The sequence below is a fragment of the Vigna unguiculata genome, chromosome 5, assembly GCF_004118075.2.
Source record: "Vigna unguiculata cultivar IT97K-499-35 chromosome 5, ASM411807v1, whole genome shotgun sequence".
NCBI classification, from domain to species: Eukaryota; Viridiplantae; Streptophyta; class Magnoliopsida; order Fabales; family Fabaceae; genus Vigna; species Vigna unguiculata.
In genome coordinates, this window is record NC_040283.1 from 32,215,050 (window position 1) to 32,236,828 (window position 21,779).

At 32.6% G+C, this 21,779-nt stretch overlaps 1 protein-coding gene and 1 long non-coding RNA gene across 4 annotated transcripts; both read left to right on the forward strand.

Annotated features, from left to right (window-relative positions):
- The first annotated feature begins 684 nt into the window (after positions 1-684).
- On the forward strand, positions 685-4,205 carry LOC114185921. Of its 3 annotated transcripts, none has more exons than XR_003604922.1 (5): positions 685-1,499; positions 1,998-2,276; positions 2,525-2,639; positions 3,734-3,849; positions 4,008-4,205. It is a non-coding gene; the product is annotated as an uncharacterized LOC114185921 (long non-coding RNA). The 3 variants fall into 3 exon arrangements; XR_003604924.1 differs by having other exon boundaries at positions 1,998-2,048; XR_003604923.1 differs by lacking the exon at positions 1,998-2,276.
- Positions 4,206-19,839: 15,634 nt separating this feature from the next.
- Positions 19,840-21,453, forward strand: LOC114184620 (F-box/FBD/LRR-repeat protein At3g14710-like). The gene is made up of 3 exons (XM_028071938.1): positions 19,840-20,793; positions 20,932-21,066; positions 21,160-21,453. Exons 1-3 carry the CDS (start codon positions 19,840-19,842, stop codon positions 21,451-21,453), a joined length of 1,383 nt encoding a protein of 460 aa, XP_027927739.1.
- The last annotated feature ends 326 nt before the right edge of the window (positions 21,454-21,779 follow it).

A 21,779-nucleotide genomic window follows, 5' to 3' on the forward strand; every position in this document is an offset into this window, starting at 1 on the left:
AGACTGGTTATGGACCAACATGGAAGGTAATGAAATTAACACTTTTACTTAGATATTTTAATTAAGTGATTGTTAGAAATTTTTACTGAACTCCTTATATTTTAAGGCTCTTCTAGATTAAAATTGAACAACATGCAACTTTATACAATGTTGCAAGAGGTGGACATTGATGAAATTAGTAATTTCTTTAATATTTTATTCAAAAATAAATTACAAATATAATTTGGTAGTGATTTTTTATTTGTTTGTTTTTCAAGAATCAATCGGAGAGAGGAACTTGTTGATCTAAGCACTAATTATAGTTAAATAATTATTTTTTAAAATATTTTTGTAAATACCCGCGGGTACCCGTGGATACCCGCAGATATGAAAAAAATAGACGGGTACCCGCATAACGGATACCCGACGGATATGGGTACGGGTACGGGGCGAATATTTATTCAGCGGGTAGGGTACGAGGGAACTACTACCCGTACCCTACCCGCCCCGTTGACATCCCTAGTTTCAACAAAAAAGGAACCATTTTGAGACTTTTAAACATTTGGATACCATTTTGAGATTTTGACTCCAAAATGAGGATCAAAGGCATAATTAAACCTTCATTATAATTTTGTATTGATAATTATGACATCTAACTTACTTCTGGTTATGTCTTCTTAGGTTGATAAGCTTGAATACAAAGAACAAGAGGTGTTACTTCTAGTCAAGCTTGGCCACTCGCAAGAAGGCAAAACTTAGTATCGAGGCATTACTTTCCATGAATCTTGATAACAAGAGGTGTTACTGATGTTTCTCTGTACCAATGTGTTGCAACAGGGTGGTATGTTGGGGTCATGATTTCTCATTTCATATCGGTCCCATTCAATTAAGTCCTTTGTGTTTTTAAATCAAACAAATTTAGTTCTGCTACTAATTTTTTTCTACATAAGACCATCAAATTCGTCTTCTCTGCTTAATCTTCTCAAATTAAATTGTTTTAAATCATCTTATACTCAAAATTCAATATTCAAAGCAAAACAAATTTTCTTTTAATGGATTCATGACCCTAAATCAAACCAGACACATCTTTTGTTTTTCTCGATAAACCCTTCTCCTTTCACTTCTCTTCTTTGCTGACTACCGCCATCAACGACTCAATCGCGCAACTTTGTTGCCAAGGAGGCTGCGACGCTGAAGCCAACGACGAAGACAATGATGCCCCACCCTTTCGTTTACGCCCCCTTCCTCAGCCACGCCCCAGAAGCCCCAAGTCCCAAGCCCCAAAACTCCTTAGCTTTACCGATGACAAATACTAGGAAAACCCTCGTCCACGATCTCAATGTCCCCACATCCTCAAGGGCCTCATCAAACCAGTAGCTTTAGAGACCCATGGTTGAGAATCAGACTCCGAGGGAGATCACGAAACAGTTGAAGTCGAAGTGGGTGACATTGGCCTTCATTATAGGAAAGAGTCCCTCCTATCTCAATATTAGGGAAGAAACAATAGTTGGCTTCTCTTGGTAAATCCCCATCTCAGCTTTTGTTTTGTTAAGCATTTAGTGAAAGATGATAGTAAAGTAATGGTAATTTGAAGTTTTATTGAGATGTTGCTGACAGTCTAAATCCTTATCCAAGTTATGTTTTCTTTGATAAATATGAATCAACTTATTGCAATGGATAAATTGTTGTATTCTTTATGATTCTGAGGTATGTGGATTGTGTATTGAATGGTTGAGCTCTCAGACGTTTTGGTCTATTGAGATTATTGTTAGTGCAAAATCTGGATTATGTTTTAAAATTGTTGAGTATAGTTGTAGAGCTAGATTGTTTGGTTTTTGTAGCACTTATTTATTTTTAATGATAAAAATAGCTTTCATCCAAGCACACAACCTGTTATTTTAATTTTGAGATAACTTTTGTTTATTTGTTTTTTCATGATGGAACTAAAATATCAAATGGAGTGAATTAATGACTTTTATGTTTCATATGATTTGTTATAACCTATCAGTTTTTATCAGGTTCAAGGGTGATATGGAAAAGTTCCACCTTTGCTAAAGATCAAGCTTTTGGTATATGGTGTTAACTCTTGGGCATACCACCCACAATTGTTAATTTATCCTTTATTCCTTACAAGTCTATTAAAGATTTTGAATTATTAGTTTAAGGTTTTGTGCCATTTCTCTTATTATATAATATGATGAACTGGAGAATATGATGATATAAAAGCCCTTTTTCAAGGAAGGTGAATACTGGAGAATAATAGAGTAACCAACCAATGAAGTTGAGTACAAATTCAGGTTGATTGATAGCACATTTAATTACTAAGTTCTGCTTGCCAAAAATTTAATTAAATATGTATAGGTATTCAATATTTTACATTATAGTATATTTATAATTTGAAGTATGAAATCTAATATTTTTATTTAAGATATTATCTGAATCTGAAATCAAATATATATGATATCAGTTTTGCTGAAAACTCTAATTTATCTTACCAAAAAAGTGAAAATATATGTAGATAAATAATGGTAGATTTTATATGCAGTTCTGAAAGCTGAGAAAGAAGAGTTGGAATCATCACTCAGTAAGGAGAAGTAACATGCTTTTCAATTAAAGCAAGAGCTGATGGAAGATGAGTCTCGTAACTCTAATCTTAAAAGGTAAACTACCTTAATTGTTGAAGTTACTTTTTTAAATTGGAGTTATAGGAATTGATTCAGTCCAGGAATCAAGCATTGGAGTGAAACAAGATTACTAGCATTTGTATATTTATAATTTTTTATATAATAAAATATGTTGAAATAGGATATCATTTATCAGGTGGGAATGGATTAAATTCCCCATCCCTATTTCTTATGATTTTTTTAATCAGAGATATATCTCTTGGTTATTCAATTTTTTTATAGGCCTGCGTATTAAATAAACCAAATTTATCCAAAGCTATTCTTATATTTATAGGAATCTAAAATATATTCAATAATCCATTTTCAGATTATGTCCAATGATGTGTAATTTAAAATACCTTTTTTATTTTGAAAAGATAAATGATAATCATTTGATGCAGAAATTATTTCTTTGTGGTGCCACTTATAGCAGAATCATCAAATAGGTTAAGAATTGTTCTTTTATAGTGACCTGATTATTTTAGATAATGGCACATGATTACATGACCTTACTATTTTCCTATTTTCATGTTAATGTAATGCAGATATACTCTAAAATGATTGGAAATGTATGATACATGGCCGATCAACTGGAAATTATTACCATTGTAACTGTATAAAAATTGAGAAACTCTTTAAATCTATATAGCAACTAAAGATTGTAGCCTTTGAAAGTTGTAGATGCTATGCTCTATTGTTTTTATCGATTTTCTTTGCTCACAAACTGTTTACTTTTGAGTGATAAATCACTAGTCCATTCATTATCCTTGTAATATAAAAGCTACTCTATTCTGTTATTTTTTTGCTTCTGACTTGTTATTTGCTTGAATGGTTAAATTATATCAACACTCTTGCTTTTGTGTTGTTTAAGGGTTTTGAAGATGCTTTTATTGAATCATTTCAATTACAGGAATATCATCAAAGCCTTCAAAATCAGATTTGATAGAAAAGAAGTTCTACACTTTGTTGAGAGGCTTCCTTTAATACTCAAATGTTTAAGTGCATAATGTTATTGCTTGCTTATTTGTCTCCTCAATGGAATTTCAATCCACAACCATGTTAACCTTACATTTCCATATATTCCCATATAGGTTGCGAAGATGGAAACAAAGAAAATGTTTATTCAAATGGTTGAAACTGATTTGGAAAAGAGAAGGGAAGAAGGCAAATACAAAGGCAAATTTAGAGGGTAGACCAACTTTTTCATGTATGTTATCTAGTTTTTAAATTATGATTTTGAGTGGTAAACTTTAATACATATTGCCACAATTGATGTTGATAAATTGATTGTACTTTGAAATTGTGCTCGTTTTTTAACATTGAAGTCACTAACATACGTTTTTAACTTTGACATTTTTTTTTCAGGTTTGAAATATACGTCCTCTAGTAGGAGAATGGACTGTTAGAGGAACTGCACTCATCGTGATTATATAGTATTAGGAAACTTTGGATATTATTAATATGTTAGGAAATACTGCTTATATATTATAACATGATTGAATGCTTTGTAATTAGATAGTTGTATTTTATAATGTTTATATTTTTGAAGATATTAAAGCTATAGATGGATATTGTATGTTTAAATTATTTATTTTAATGACTACTTAAATATTATATAAATTCTTTGTACCGATGAACATGATCTTCAACATTAGGTATGCATAACTATTTAGGAAAAATAGTAGTGTCATCAAAACTAACAAGAACATTACCTACAGATTTATCAGTAGGTACCTACGGATAAATCGGTAAGTAATTACTTACGGATAAATCTGTAGGTAAAGTTAGTTACGGCACATTTATCTATGGATTTTTGTCTGTAGGTAATCCGTAGGTAAAATTGTATTACCTACAGATTTTGTGAGTTATCTACGAATTTTGACTGTAGGTAATATAGATTTTTCTTGTAGTGTCCTCTTTTCAACTTGTGTAATTTCAGAAGCAGCTTTCCTAGAGGATCATCTTTTGCTTCTGTCATTTCATCATCTTCATGTATAACACGTGGATCACAATCAAGTATGCATCCAAAGAACAACACAAAGTAGCCTAAATCAAAATTTTATGAAATTAATGCATAAACCTCAATCTACATGTTGTAGCAAATTATGAAAAATAATTTTTTCAAATTGTCTGATCGGACAATTCAAGATTTAATACAAACGATTAAAAATTTAATCATTTGTGTAAGGCCTCTTTATTTCAGCCCAATGTTTAAGGGTTGTCCTAGTCTGATGGGCCTAAGGCTGGCCACAGGGTGCTCAAAGCCCCCTAAACCAGCCTAACACACTCATTTGCTGCCACTTTTTAGAAAACCCTTCTCCTTCCTCTCTTAGAGTTGTAGCAACAATACTCTGTTAGGGTTTGATCTCCATCTCTGTCAAGTTCGCTCAAGCTTATTCTACTCTACGTAAGTTGACCTCCGACCCTTATACTCTTCTTCCCTTTAGCTCTATTTTTCGTGGACCAGCAGAGATTCATAGGTATAACCTCGTGTTCTGTCTGGGTCAGTGTTTCCTGCTCTTGAACCTACTTTTGGAGCTATTGTGTTTCTTTAGTGAGCACTGGTGTCTTCCTTTAACCTCTATCCAGGTAAAGGAAGCTAGGTCTTTCATACTTTCCGTAAATCTGTCTATTTTCAACTTTGTTTCATATTTGTATGGCTTGTGTGCTACTATGAATGTATGGAATGCCTTGTTATGTTGTTTGGATGTGTATGTATGGCTAATGTAGGGAGAACAGTGGTGAGTACTGATACTTTCGCCCATGCGAGCCTGTCTCGCCTAGGCGAGAATAGCAGAAACATGCCCAAGTTCTTACTCGAGCTCTCGCTCAAGCAGAGAGCTCTCATTTTGAGCAAGGTATTATCTCACTCATGTGAGAGGGACTCACCTAAGCGAGAACTCGTGGGAGCTTGATGCATGTCGCTACAGTTGTAGCCCAGGCAAGGAACCTCACCTTTGGGCGAGGGGTTGTCTCGCTCAGGCGAGAAGGGCTCACCTAAGTGAGAACTTGCGAAATCAGTAGAGCTCTCTGTTGGCAGTCTCGCCTAAGCAAGGGCCTGTAGCTTAAGCGAAAGACCCATTTCGCCTGAGCGAGGGTCCATGACTTGAGCGAGACTGGTGCATGGATTTGCTCTATGGTTATTTTTTCCTCTATTTTTGGTTGGTGATCACTTGTATGATGGTATTACTCTGTTAAGGCATGAATTGCTTAAGTATGCATGTGCTAAGTGGTTTATGGATTGGAAATAATGAGTTTGGTATGACCTTGGTATGGAACATGAATGAATGGTTGGTTATAAATGTTGGCATGGAATTGGTATGCATGATAATATTATGTTGGTTGGTGAGGCATGGTGTTGGTATGGTCAGGACATAATTCCACAAAGGTTTTGTGATGGTGCCTAATTGGTTAGGACGTAATTCCATGATGGTTGCGTGGTGGTGCCTCATGGTCAGGACGTAATTCCATGACCCTTGTTAGTGAGAGTTCATGGTGGTGCCTCATGCTTAGGACGTAATTCCACGAAGTTCATGGTGATGCCTCATTATATACTTTAGTAAGGATTCAAATAAGGATTGTATCCTAACACTCTAAAGAGTCAGTGAGTCTTACGTAGAGCGTATTGACTCAAGTGGTGTGAGTAGCAAGAGACCCTAGTCTTTGGCAGGATAATGACCTTAGCTGTTTGAAGGCTAACCTTGTGAGTGGTAGGGTGAAACCTATTGGCAATTGGCTCTACAGAGCAGTAAAGGCCACCACAAGTGCAAACATCCAGTGAATTTGACTAATTATATGTATCCAGATAATTGTGTCTTGAGTCATAGTGTCTTGTTTGTGAGTCTTCACATGCTTGGTTGATGTATGTATCTTTGGCCATAAAATTGTATGCAATAGTATGAGAAAACATTTTTCTACTATAGCTTAACCTTTCTACTTGTTTGTATGTGTTATGTGTGGTTTTTCTCCTTTTGCAATGATCATCAATTTATTGATGTGAGCAGATGCGAGAACTCCCCGTGGTCATCAGGGTGATGGAGGTTCCGCTGCTTAGTTCGTCTTGGGTCAAGTCCCGCCTATCTTCGAGTTTCCTTTTTGGGCTATAGTCTTGTATTATTTTTCTCTTGGAGCACTTACTTTAATACTGTTAAACTTCTTTCTCTATCTTGATATTGGCATCGTGGTGTGCCTTAGTTTTCCTTCTAAGTACTCTTGGATAACTGTAAAGAGTAGCATTCATACTCAATGACTTTGCCTTTTATTATTCATCGTAATGTTTCATTTAGTTACGTTATTATTTAAATGAGATGTTACAATTTGTACTAAATCTCAAACAGAAACTAAGTTTCGCTCAATGTATACTAAAAGTATAATAAATCTACATACATAAAATAACAACTAATGCAACAATAATATTAAAATATCAAATACAATTAGTCAAATTTTACAAATAACAATATATATAATTTTATTTCGTAATTTTACAAATATTATTATAAAAATTCAATTAAAAAAAAGAAATAGGCCAAAAAAAATAGTCTAAGATTAAAATTATAATTGCAAATAAAAAAATATAAGCAATTATATACATACAATGAAAACGAGATAACAAGCAAAATGATTCTCAAAATGATGCAAATGCGGATGAAAACACATAATATTCGGTTGAAAACGCCTAAAATCAATCCATAATCAAATCACAAGTTTGGTGGTAAAAAACGTTCGAAACTGACCTAGAGGAGGTTAGAATAATGGTCACCGACAGGAAGGATTGCGAAACATTGCAAATGGGGATGAAAACTGCAAAATGTTCGGTTCAAAACACCTAAAATCAATCCACAATCAAATCTTAACAAGTTTGGTGGTAAAAAATGTTTGAAAATTACCTGGAGGAGCTCAAAATGGTGGTCAACGGCGGAGAAGCTTCGCAAAAAATTGGTGGCGTGACGAAACAGTTAGGGTTTCTACGTTTCGTGCAGAGAAGACCCAAAAATTGACGTCCAGGCTGCTTGGTCAGACGTTACTTAACGTCGATGCAGAGGGGGTCAGACGTTACTTAACGTCGGGGTAGAATGGGTCCAACGTTACCTGACGTCAGGGGCAAAGAGCTTGTGTAAACAATTTAGGTTCTATTTTTAAGTGTTTTTCATAGATTTTCTTTTTCCACTCACTAATTATAGTCAATATTATGATCTGTACACACATTGAAATTTCTGATTTGTGTAGATTGGCTTTCTAGCTAGATGGTGCATTATTTTCATTAATTATTAAGTAGTGAACATGCTAGACACTTTGTGCACCAGTTTGGCACAATATGATTGTAGTAATATATAATATATTGTCTTATCTCACTTCATAGATAGGAAATTAGAAAGTTGCCAATTTGAAGTCATTATCTTTGAAGTCATTTGATCATCAGGCTCAGGCTCAGTTTACCTTCACATATTATTCTTTCTTAGCATAATTTAAATGTGGAAGGTTTGAGTTTATTCCTCTATTCATCTTTGTTACTGATGTTTCTAATGAAATGTGTAGGACATAGAAAAACATAAATAACACTTTTTCTAAATATTGGAAATAATAATATTTAATGTTCTTAGGTCACAATATGTTTATGTACTCGTGTTTATACACATTCAGTGTTCATGTACCTAATTAAAGACAACATGGTTTTAGACATCCTTTTCCTAGCATATTACGACTCATTTTGTACCTGTAACAGGGAAATCTAGAAGAGGTATGGTTCTCTTTACAAGGTATAATAATTATAACGTGGTTAAATTAAATACGGAGATATTATTTGATTTGACGAGGAAATATTTTACCAAATATTTCCCATCACCCTCTGCACTCTTTTTCTCCACCATGTTCTCTTCACATTCACAACACCACACCAAAAAATGTCACTAAGTACATTCTTGTATGCATGTTGAACTTGATATTTGTGCTTAATGATTTGACATGTGCAATGGAAACGGAATGCAGAACAACTTAACATAAGTGAACCTTATAACAAATTGATTCATTGTCATTGGTACACACCTTCCAAGCACATGTTCAATGGAACAAAGTAATTTTTTCCTATTTCGTTTAGATTATTTAATTGTTTCATGTAGTGGTAATGAACCTCTTTAGATGTGGAGGAAATTGAGTGCTTCCGCAGTTGAAAATATTTATAAAATGATGTATATGTGACCTTTAATTTATTTGGAGTGTTGAAAGTAAATAAATCAATTTATTTTCTCGATGTATTTATAAAATTATTCTCTCTCTGTCTCTTTCTTATAAAATTATTCTCTCTCTCTGTCTCTTTTTCTCACTCTTTCTCTGTCTCTCTTTCTCTATCTCTCTATCTCTCTATCTCTCTCTCTCTCTCTCTCTATATATATATATATATATATATATGAAGGGATTTTAGAATTTTTATTTTGTTTATATTTGAGTTATTTACGAAATTCTTCGTAGGTAATTTATCTATGTAGGTTTTCGTAGATAACTTACCTAGGTAGGTTTTCGTAGGTAAGTTACCTACGAAAAATTTCGTATGTAAGTTACCTACGAAATATTTTGTAGGTAATTCAAAAATTGGATGATACATTTTTTGACAAATATTTTCGTAGATATAGACGCTCCAATTTTGTAGATAATAGTCATAGGTAAGTTATCTACGAAGTACATTTTCGTAGATAAAGTTACCTACCAGCGAAATACCTGTGAAATTTACTTCGTAGGTAATTCGCAAATAAATTCAAATTACCTACGAAAAATGTACATTACTTACGAAATATTGGCGTAGATAATAAATATAGTTTTTGTAGTAACTCAAATATATTATTAAGAGTTAATTAAATAAAACAATTAATCTTAACAGTTCAAAACATTTTCACTCAACCTATATTCTAGTTTAGTTTATCGCTTATTCACAACCTACTACATTAGTATGACAAATCTTTTCTATCTCAAAATTAATTTACCACACCTAAACACTACGCAATAGATGATTTCCTTGTAGCCCTAAATCATATGCATATGCGGGATACACAATAAAATTGAAAGAAATGTGGAGGCAAAACAAAATGAAGGGATTAAAGACCAAGGAATAGTATGCCAAAATTGAAAAGTACATCTGAGAAAGCAAGCTTGATACATTATTGACTAGGAAAGCATAATCATCACATATGCAAGACATATTTACATGATATGGGTTATTAAGGTTTGTGAAAATAGAGCAACATAATATTGGAAACATTATACAATTTATTAGATTAGAGAAACAAAGAGACAGAGAAAAGAAAGAAAACTTTATTTTGAGTGAAAAACTAAACTACGAAGGTTTACATGTTGAGTTTTTAAATACGCAGTAATCCAAAAAGGTAACTAAAACAGGGGTAGAAAAACTAAAACAGGGGTATAAAGGTAAAATCCTCCCTCAAGTTGGAGCAAAAATGTTTTTAAGAGCCACCTTGCTGATGAGAGTGGTAAACTTCTGATGTGGCAAGGCTTTAGCGAAGAGATATGCAACTTGTTGACGTGACTTAATGTGGATAAGTCTTAAGAAACCAGATTCCAATTGTTCTCTCACAAAATGGACATCAATGTCTATGTGTTTAGACCTTTGGTGCGAAACAAGATTGGATGATAGATGGATAGTAGAAACATTGTCACACAAAAGAGGAACCATTTATGATTGGTGGTCAAAGAACCGAAGGAGTTGCTTTAGCCAAAGTAACTCTGGAGTGATAGATGCAATAGCCTTTTACTCGATGACTTCTATTGAAGATCTAGAGATAGTAGGTTGTTTTTTTATTTCCAATTAAGGAGAGAATCACCCATGAAGATACAAAAGTCAGTAGTAGATTTTTTGTTGTCTAAACAGCTGCCTTAATCAACATCAACATAAGCACTAAGATTGAAATTGGATTGGGAAGAGAAAACCAGCCCTTATCCAAGAGTGGCCTTTAAGTAGCGGAGAATCTGATGAATTGCAAGAAGATGTGGCGTCTGAGGCTGGTTCATGAACTGGTTGAGCTTGTTGACAGCAAAACATATTTCAAGTCGAGAGATACAAATGTACATGAGTCTTCCCAATAGTCGTTTGTATGCAGAAGCATCAAGCAACAAGTCACCCTTTTTGGAGTTCAAATGTAGATTGGGATCCATTGGAATAATAGCAGATTTAGCATTAAGAAAGATGGTATCTTGTAAGAGTTGGATTATATACTTCCTCTAACATAGATTGATGCCTTGTTTGGACTTTGCAATTTCCAGCCCAAGGAAAAATTTCAGATCTCCTACAATATTGAGCTTGAATAGAGTCTGAAGGCGGTTTTGGCATCTGGTTAAACAATTTTTGTTTGGGCTTCTTATAGAATGATACCATCAACATATACTAGCAAAAAAACTATGTTGTTTTCTTCACCATAGTGAAAAAGGGATTAATTACTTGTGCATTTTATAAAACCATGAGATTTTAGTGATGTAGATAAATGTTTAAACCATTGTCGAGAGACTTTCTTTAAGCCATATAAAGATCTATTCAACCGATAAACAAGATTACCATTAGCATTTTGTTGGGTCTTATAACCTTGTGGTATTTTCATGTATGCCTTTTCATCTATATAGCCATTTAGAAAATCATATTGAACATCTAGCTTAATGAAATTCCATTGTTTAATGACAGTCAAAAATAAAAGGACACGTATAGTAGTAATAGTAGCAACAAGAGAGAAAATGTCAAGGAAAGCAATACCTGCCTCTTGTGTAAACCCATGTGCTATAAGTCTAGCTTTTCTTTTGGCTAAGGTACCATTAACATTATATTTTACCTTGTAAATACACTTACAACTGATGGCCTTTTTGTCTTTAGGTAGACGAATAATATCCCCTGTGTGATTGGTATCCATTGCTTCAAGCTCTTTGTCCATAGCAACTCGCCATTCAAGGAATCGATCAGGTTAATGATAATATGTTGTTTCATAAATGTTGTTGATTTGCATAACAAAATTGTGGTATTGAATATATAGCTTATCATATGATATTGAGTGACATATAGAATTAGATGACTACAAGTTAGGCATAAAAACAAGATATTCATTCAGATAAGCAGGAGGATTAATGTGGCAAAAAGATCTTCTTGGAATATTAGCAAGAGATGGAGTAGGTTAATCAGTCAAATCATTATTGTTATTATGATTATGTTCATTATGAGAAGTATGGCTATTTTCAGTGATAGGTGGTTGAAAAAAATTTGGAGTAGGAGAAAAATCATTTATAGGTTGAGGGATAATAGTATGGATAAAAGGATCACCAGTCTTATTTAACTGAGAATCAAAATTGTCATGTTGCATGATAAAAGCCATAATATTTTCATGAAAAATCACATTTCTAGAGAAAATAATTTTTTCATATTCAAGGCCATACAACTTATAACCCTTAACCCTAGTTGGATAACCAATAAAAATAGTAAGTTCAGCTCTGGGACTAAACTTATGTCTTTCATGTTTCTGAGTAGCAGCATAACATAAAAAGCCAAAAATCTTAAAGTTGGAATAGTCAAAAGCAACATTGTAAAGAATTTGATAAGGACTGCAATTTTTTAAAACAGGAGATGGTATCTTATTGATGAAAGATGTAGCAGTTAAAATACAGTCACCCCAAAAAGCAATAGAAACATTAGACTAAAATAATAAGGATCTAGCTACAGTTAACAAATATTGGTGTTTCCTTTCTACAATAGAATTTTGTTTTGGTGTATAAGGATAAGAGAATTGATACAAAGTTCCTTTAGAGGCTAGAAAATTGGTAAGCAAAAATTCATATGCATTATCACTTCTTAAACATTTGATGGATTTGTGAAACTTATTTTTAACAAATTGAAAAAGGTTTTTAATACAAATAGAGGCCTATTGTTTAGATTGCAATAAAAAAATTTAAGTAAAACGACTATGATCATCAACTATTGAAAGAAAACAATAATGACTGCTATAAGTAGGGGTATGAAAGGGTCCCCAAATGTTATAGTGGATTAAATCAAAACAAGCATCAAAGAAGTGATTATGACAAGTAAAGGGATGGCTTCATAGCTTGATTGGTTCACTACTTAACATTCAAGGAAAGACAAAAGATGAAGTAAATGCTTGTTTGAATTTGATTGAAATGAAGATCCGAGAAGACTTATCACCAAGGGAGGTTAGAATGAGTACTTATTTGCCATCTGCATGTTGCACTATGTCTAGACAAAAGAAGATAAATTTTTCCTTTGTCTAAAATCTTTCAAGTTACCACAAGGATACTATTCAAATATTAAGAGTTTAGTGTCGATGCAGGACTTGAAGCTTGTTGGTCTGAAGTTTCACAATTGCCACGTCTTAATGCAACAATGGTTACTAGTGGCTATTTGTGGAATTTTACCCAAAAATGTTAGAGAAACTATAACTTGTTTGTGTTCATTTTTCTTTTCAATTTGTAGTAAATTCATTGATCCTATAAAGTAAGACGAATGATAAGTGTCTAGTTTAAGTAAAATATCATATCATTTAGACACTAATCTTGCATGATTATAATATAAAAAATAGTAAAACAACCCCTTTTATTTTATAAATATAGAAATTGGAGTGGAGAAGTTATTAAAGTGGAAATTAATATGTTTGTGCTATTTTTATAGATAAAATGAAGGAAATTGAGAAGTTGGTGTTAAGCCCCAAAATTGATGCTAAGCCACGTAAGTCGGTTTTTGAAAATTCAAAATATGAGCTTTGTGGCTGAGCATCAATATTGGCATTGAGCCACATGTTAAGAAACCTTTACTGCAAGGAAATCTCAAGCTCAATGATCGAGTTCGTACCCAACCAAATTAAACAATTTAAATGTAGTACTTGGTAATGGACCCAACATGATCTCCCAAACGACCAATATTATCGTTCAAAGGTTCCAAATTAAAAAAAGGGGAGGGCGGGTATGGTTTGGCAAATTCAGATTCAATTCAAATTCCAACACAGAATTAAGAAAATGTAATTGCAAATTTTAATAAAATAGATTAAAAATAGTATTGACTCCTTGAATTCGAATGCAATTTCACTTATCATGGGTTACAAAATTAGGATTCTGGCCTCACCCAATCCACTCGTTCAAAACCCACTAAGCGAAGGTCAAAAACGTGTTTCAATACGCAATTAAGCAAAGCATACATTCATTTATCTGTGGCAGCAAAGCTAATTCATTAAGCATGAACAAATTCAACGAAGAACACATTACCCAATCTGAAAATTAAGCATTAACAGATGCAAGATTATCTATTCATCACATAATCAAGATTAAGAGAGAACAAAAAAGAAAATGCAAATTAGAACCTCAAAGCTTAATTGCATATATTCTAAGAAGTAAGTCAATACACGAAATTAGCAAACCATGGAATTGAAATTACAAAGCAAAGGTAAACAAAAATATATCACCTTCTTGAATAAAACGGACTGAAATAGTATGCAAGTGCTCAAAAATGCTCTAAATGTGTGCAAAGAATAGGAAAACGAAAACCCCCCAAGTGGGTGCTCTCCTCACACATTAAGAATGGGGAAGAAGTGAGTGTTAGATTGAAATGGTGGTTTAAGCCAAGAAGGGGGGGGAGGTTGAATTGAATGTTTAAAACTTTTTCAAAAGCTTAAAACCCCTTTTGATTGAATCAAATAGACCACAACATTCAAATGCAACAGCTACAAAATAGTACACTTTCAATCGGTCAAAAAATAAAACAGTAGATTAATTTGTTCTTGAGTCTATGAATCAATTGATTAAAATTTCAAATTAATCAGTTAAAATCCTAGGAAATTATGTAGAATGTAGAATTCAAATATTTAAATCTAACAACAAACTTTTACACACAAGACTTGTTCCAAACAATATTTCTAACAAGTATGCACTATTAGATTACACAGAAACGCATTCAAACACAACAAATAATGATTTGCTTATTTTCTTGAGATTTTAAAATGAATTAAAGTGAGGGAGATGAAGGGAAGAGAATGGCACAATTGTATTATACTGGTTCACTCAATCACAAAGCTACATTCGGTTTACTAGGATAACCTGAGTCTGGTTTCCACTATATTTAAACGTTTTACAAATCACACACCAAGATTACACTTTTGAACAAAGAAACACACCAAGATTTTTGACTCACACAAAAATCTAGCCTGCAACCCTGCAAGAATGACACTCACAGACCTGGAATCACACTAGGTAAACAACCAAAGGCATAAGAACTACAAAACCTAATGGTGGCTCTCTGTAGCCAACCATACACGAGTTCTTCAAGTTAATCCCAAGCCAAAATGCCTCAAAGATCAACCAAGATCTTCAATCTTCACCTTGCCACTGTGTAATCAAAATAGAGAAAGTTTTCCAGCGATGAATAATAGGTTTTCATGCTCAAAAACTCAGAATCGTGCATCTACTCTCGAAAACACAACTTATATAGTTCGGTTTAAGTGAAATTAATCGGTTGAATTTTTCATACAATTAGTTGATTTCACTTTACTTAAGTGAAATCAGTCAATTGAAAAATATTTCAACTGATTGAATACATTCATACCAGAAACTATATACAACAAGCCTTTTAACTTGTTAAAACCCATTTTAACATATTAAAAGGGACACACTAAGACTAATAAGACATCTAACTCATGCCATATTAAGATTAAAGCCCAAGCTCCAAAATTACTTCACGAAGATACGTACAAAATAATTAGAAACGAAAATTAGACCAATTAATGCCAAATTAATCAAAATTCGGAATAATGGCCCAATGAAGCCCAATTAATGAAAATGCACTAACAATAGACAATTAAGCACTAAACAACCATCAAGATGGGCATAAAAAGGCAATGGAATAAGGAAAAATAATGACTCGTCACTCAAGAATAGTAGATAAGCTTCAAGAAAAAAACCCATGTAAGGGGGAAAGCTCCATTATTGATCATCAAGTTCAATGCTCAAGCATCGAACCAAACACGCCTATGGGGAAACCTCATGGCTAATCTAGTTGATTGGAGTTAGAGCAACGCTTGATTTTTCTATAAAAACAAAGCATACCTTTGTTATTTGCATGTTGATTTTTGTATATCATTTTAGATAGAAACCTAATAGAGAGCTTAGGCTTATAATAGAACATCTTTAGGAAACTATGGAAGGAGAAAAGCTACTCCATGTACTTTCTTTAAAGATCACTATGAGTAGTTAACTTCTTCATAATTAGGATTGAATGTAACTTCTCTAAATTCTTTGTACTACATGTGATTCAATATATATTATGTTCTATTTTACGTGTTGGTTATTTGATTTGCTTTTATTGCTTTGATGACTTAGCCAATCATCATACTTCATTAGCACTAAATACATTGGGAACTGGTTTAGTGTTTGTATCCAATCAAAATTCCTAAGGCTTGGTAAAATACCAAGGATGGATCTATGACTTTAGTTGATTTAAAGAGTCTTGTTCGTTAATGCAAGGGTTCTCCCCTAGGTGGGAATCACCATGTGTCTAATACCCATAGATTTTAATAGTACATGAATGAGGTTATATGGAATTACATTTAAGAGCACTTCTAGGAACACTAAAATAAACGACTTAACTTATTGAGAATCAAGGGTAGTACAATTGAGTGAAAGAAGCTAAGTTCAATTCCAACATCTTAATCAATATCACTTATCTTTATCTATATTCAAACATGCTTTCAAACTATCAAACTTTTATCAATTATTCCATTACAAACTTGAACATGTTATATATTATTTTTTTTATCAAACCAAATCCTTATGGATATGACCTTGTTGTGCTACAATCGAACCAGTGCACTTGTTGGATAATTTACACCCTTAATTAGCAAGAAACAATGATGTTAATGAAGAGAATTTGAGTAATCTTCATATTGTTGACACCTATTCATTTAAAAGAATGATCAATTTTGATGAAAACCCTATACTTGATGATGTACATGCAATTTGGGAAGATCACAATTTGGGAATAAACATATGACCAGTCCATAACTTATGTATGAATTTCATATTCTTGTATAAATTTATGTGTTTTGTTAAATAATTCATTTCCTAACATATGAGGTATATATTTTGGCACAAGCATTTGGATCTTTCCTCACCTGGCCTAGAATTTGGTTGGTTATATTTCTGACACCCCGATACAGATTCCGAAATCCACATTACACTACTGATTTTTTAAGTTTACGTGTTATTTTTGTTCAGACATAAATTGATTTTCATATTAAAAGTGTCACCTCGAGAGGAAATTCCTAAACCTAAGAAGATTCCTCTATCTCGTGGACGATCCTCTTGGTGCATTACACCATCTTGCTAACATCATAAGCGATGAGCCAATGCTGGTTCCATGGGATGCTGATGTATTTAGGAGAGACATTGACTTTCCATTGTACTTGCATAATCAAGATGTCTTAGAGTTTATGTTAGGAACAAAAGAACTGAATATTATTGTTATTCAATTATGAATGATGTAAGCCTTTGAACCATTCTTTATATTTAATTGATTTACCTAGTTACTTATATGAAGTAAATGTTTTATGTTTAGGTTTATGTTTGGTGTCAATAAGAATATGGGGTTGAATGATGTATATGGGTTCATAGACCCTAAACTCATTCATGAAGGCAAGAAGTTTGATGAGATCCAAGCATACATCACCAAATGTTTTTAACGAAGGAAGCAAATATATTGTCCCTTATTTTTGTGTAAGTGTAGTTTATTGACTTGTAATTATAATTTGTCCTTTTAAGGTTTAACAATAAATTTATTTTCAATTCAAGCATCTTTAGCAACTACTTGTGGTTTCCCTGAATGACAACATTATTGTTCAGTTTTGCTCTTTGCACAAGTCCCCCCAACCATCTCAAACATGTAATAGATTGGTAAGAACCTCAATGTTATGAACTTTCTTTGTTATATAAGTGTATTCTTAAATATTCCATCTCTCATAGTTTAGTTGTAGATCATAGCATGTTGTTAGGGAAATCAATTGCTAAGGCAAAAAATCTTACAAGGTTATCCCTCCAGGTTTGGTATTTTGGTCCACATATTTATAATTGTTTGATTCATTTTCTTCCTTAATTATTTGTAACTATGTTGATATATTGTAGTGTAATCAAGAAATTGGCTCATATGAGTGTGATTACTATGTAATGCAATAAATGACAATCGTTGTTCGTGCTCGTATTACAACTAGTTGGAAAACGGTAATAATTGCATTGAACAAAATACTTTATAACTTTGTCGTTTTATATACTAATTGAAATTATTATCTTTTGTGCAGAAATTCAAGAGTTATGCACCAATTCTCGATAAATCCATAAAGTATAGTAGGATAGTTTGTGTAAATATATAATATAAATGTATAATAGTATTTAGCACATTAACTTATTGTAAAGATATCATATTATTGTATCCAGATCCTGGTTGATTATAGGTTTGATAAATATAATGTGCTAGTTGTGTGTTGGTTCTATCTAATTGTGTGCAGGTTAATATGTAGGTGGAAACAAAAATAGAAAAAATATTTTAAAAAAACGCCTACAATAAACTTCAGTTATAACAAAAACCAAAGCATAAAAGAGGTATTAGGCTTTGGTTCTATCCTTTCTGATTTAAAATACTATTTAATTTTAAAGGTATTATTAGGCCTTGTTTTTAGTAATAACTGAAGCCTAATACACTTTCTGATTTAAAATATTTTTTAATTTTAAGAGTATTAGGCATTGGTTCTGAGATAACTTAAGTCTAATACCTTTAAAATTGAACAATTTTTTTCAAATCAGAAAGGGATTAAGCTTCGGTTACCATGAGAATCGAAGTCTAATCCTTTTTTTTTCTATTATTTATTTATGGTTTCATGATTCGATTCTCCCATATATGAGAAAAAAAAACACCATTTTTTATTTTGTTTAGATATGTTTTATTGTTGAACCGAATTACACTATCTAAAATAATTGATGTCAAAATCTTTTCCTGCACCCGTGAGTATTTTAATCTAAATGTGTTTTTATTATAAAGAGTATTATATCAATAATAAAAATAAATTAATTATAAAGAGTATTATTATAAATAATATTGTTCTACCTCATCATATATCAAGAGGATTAAATTATTGGCATTTAAATTATTATATTCTTAAATAAAAAAATTACAAAATTATATTCTAATCATTAGTTATAATTTTTGACTCACTGAGTCGATACAAAATAAGAAAAAAAAATTAAGAATTTAGTTTTTTCGGTTAATCTACAGTCAAGGAGAATATTATAATCTCTAAATATTAGACCTTTTGTAAAGAACTTAAGACCAATGAAGAATGACGAATGAAAAGACAAAACAAAGTAGGAATGGTGTCTAATATGTTAACGTATGAATTTATTAGTAGAAATTCTCTAATATAATTTTATTTCTACATTTTTATTTATTATTACGTAGCTAATTTTCATTCTTTCTTTTCTTATTTCTTTCTCGTATGAATCCTTATAAAAAAAAGTTGATGGAAACATAACCGTAGGATATCTCTAAGAACGGGGATTTCAAGGGACTTTAAGAAAATGTCAATAATTCCTTTTTAATAAATAAGTCCAAATTGAAGTAAGCAAATCTCTTCAACTCCAAAATTTATATATAACATTTAAAATATCATATATTCTGAAAAATGCAGACAAGGACTGTCTTAAAAAAGAAAGAAAGAAACTTTAAATGCTGGAAGTTTAATATTAAAATCTTAAAGATTAAGAAAAATTAGAATAAGATATGTCCATTGAAATTCACGTAAATGTATTAAAAAATGCAGTAACACTATATTAATGATAGTAACTTTATAACAGACAACTTCATATATACTCTAGAATTTCTTAACTATGATTAACATTTGCCATTATTATTTTCTTTCTTTACCTCAATGCACAAAACCGTTGCTATCATCGGAACTTGACTTATCAAAGGCATATCGGCATAGTAGTAAATGTTCCTTCACCTCCCTTTTCTTTCTCTCTTACCTCTTCACTCTCCCAAGCTTTAAATGCAACACAGTAACAGTACCAATATCATAGAGTTAAGAAAAACGTTCATATATTGCTGCATCTTAGTGACGGAGACAAGTATAAATAAGAAAATTAGAACAGCATTTTTTTCATTGTTAGAAAGATGTCTGGTCCATATATTTACGTTAGGTCAAGCAAGCAAAAGCATTTGAAGAGAACAAAAAATGAAGACAGAATCAGCAAACTTCCGGAATCACTCATAAGTTGCATACTCTCTTTTCTGCCAACCAAAGACGCAGTTGGAACAAGTGTGTTATCCAAGACATGGGTATATCGCTGGACATCCATCACCAAGTTGGACATAGATGATACTTTCTACTCTCCTAAGAAGAAGAACCGAGGAAAACAGAACTTCATCAACTTTTTGTATAGGACACTTCTTCTTACAAAACCATCTAGTTTCTCACTTGTTCTTGTCCACAACCATGATGTGACCCTTTTCAATATTTGGATATCGAATATCTTGATCCAGAGGGTTAAAAATCTTCGTATTGTCACACGTTTTGACATGTCCTTTTCAGCTCAGGCATCTCATTTTCTTTTCGAATCCTTTTGTTTGGAAGAATTGGTGCTGAATATGGTTTCTTGTGCCATTAGAGTTACTAAAACCTACGTTTATTTTGGACAACTAAAACTCCTGAAATTGTCTGGGGTTTTATTTATTTATGACTCTGTCTCAGATTTCAATCTTTGTTTACCAGTTCTAAAAGTGTTTGAAACAACGAATTGCGCTTGGTTAAAAGCAAAACGCGTCACTCTGAAAGTGCCTCTACTTGAAAGCGTTATCATAGTGCAAGACGCCAAGTCCGGGTCTTATGCGACGAATAACTGTGCGATAGAGTTTTCTGCTTCTCATCTGAAAGACTTTACTTATCGTGGCTATGATTACATATCACATTTTTTCAAGCTGCAGGATCCCTCATCGGCTCATAATGCTTCTCTCACTTTAACGGTGAGCCCGTGTGAGAAGAACAAAGATACGATGATAGAGTCCCGTGTCGTTGTGCTTCTCAGACAATTTAGGAAAATGAAATGTCTCAAATTCGATGGTTTGCAGGTAAGCAACCTTCAACTTTTCTCGTTCCCTGTAAAGAGTAATGATATATGAATTGGATTGCATTGCATGTAAAGAGATTCCTGAAGCTTGGTGATTTTTATGGAAAGTCATTACAAAATTGAGTTTTCTTATGTGCAGGAGCTGGGGCAAAGAAGTGTTGCTAATCTACCTTTATTTGGAATGTTGAGCCATTTGGATCTAGGCTCTGTCACTGGTGATGTCTTGTTAGGCTTACTTCTCAAGTCACCGATTCTCAGGACTCTTGTTTTCGAGGTAATAATAACTTCGGCAAACACATTTTAGGTTTTGCTAATTTTGTTACACCCTTTAACGCTTATTGTTTTGACGATCAATTATAATGATCAGGGAATATCTAAATTCGACCAGGAGTTTTTGAACTCTGCTGCTGTGCCGGAATGTTTGACATCTACTCTCCAGGTTGTGAAATTTGGTTCACTGTATGGATTTGAGGATGAACTATGTTTAGCAAAATTTGTGATGGAAAATGGTTTAATGCTGGAGAGGATGAGCTTCTCCATTGGTTATTGGCAGAGGAAATCGAAGGTGATAGAGGAATTTAAACAGAAGCTGTTCTCATATAAGAAAGCTTTCTCTTGTGCTATTATTGAATTTTCACACGATTGGGACGTATTTGAATAGGTCATCCATGTTTTGTGTTTTTGTGTTCTGTGACACTATCTTATATCGTAATATATGTATTTACCCCTATTCAATAAAAAAAAGGTAATTGAAATGGTGTTGATTATGAATTTTGGTGCTAAATAAAGGTGTTAGAGCTGTATTTTTTTTATAGGAAATAATTACAGTATTCCTTTTCTAATTAAATAAATGTCGCTTCATTTTTAAATATGTTAACTATTAATTTCATTTTATAATCTTAATATTCAAATTAAGAATTTTAATTATAAAATATGGTATAAATATGATGTGTAACGACTCAAATTTTGGATTTTTGGTTTAATTAT

Excerpts from the sequence above, each read along its gene's own strand:
- LOC114184620 (XM_028071938.1), top strand. The coding sequence starts at position 19,840 with ATGTCTGGTCCATATATTTACGTTAGGTCAAGCAAGCAAAAGCATTTG. Across the intron at positions 20,794-20,931 it reads TCAAATTCGATGGTTTGCAG|GAGCTGGGGCAAAGAAGTGT; the intron begins GTAAGCAACCTT and ends TCTTATGTGCAG. Across the intron at positions 21,067-21,159 it reads TCAGGACTCTTGTTTTCGAG|GGAATATCTAAATTCGACCA; the intron begins GTAATAATAACT and ends TATAATGATCAG.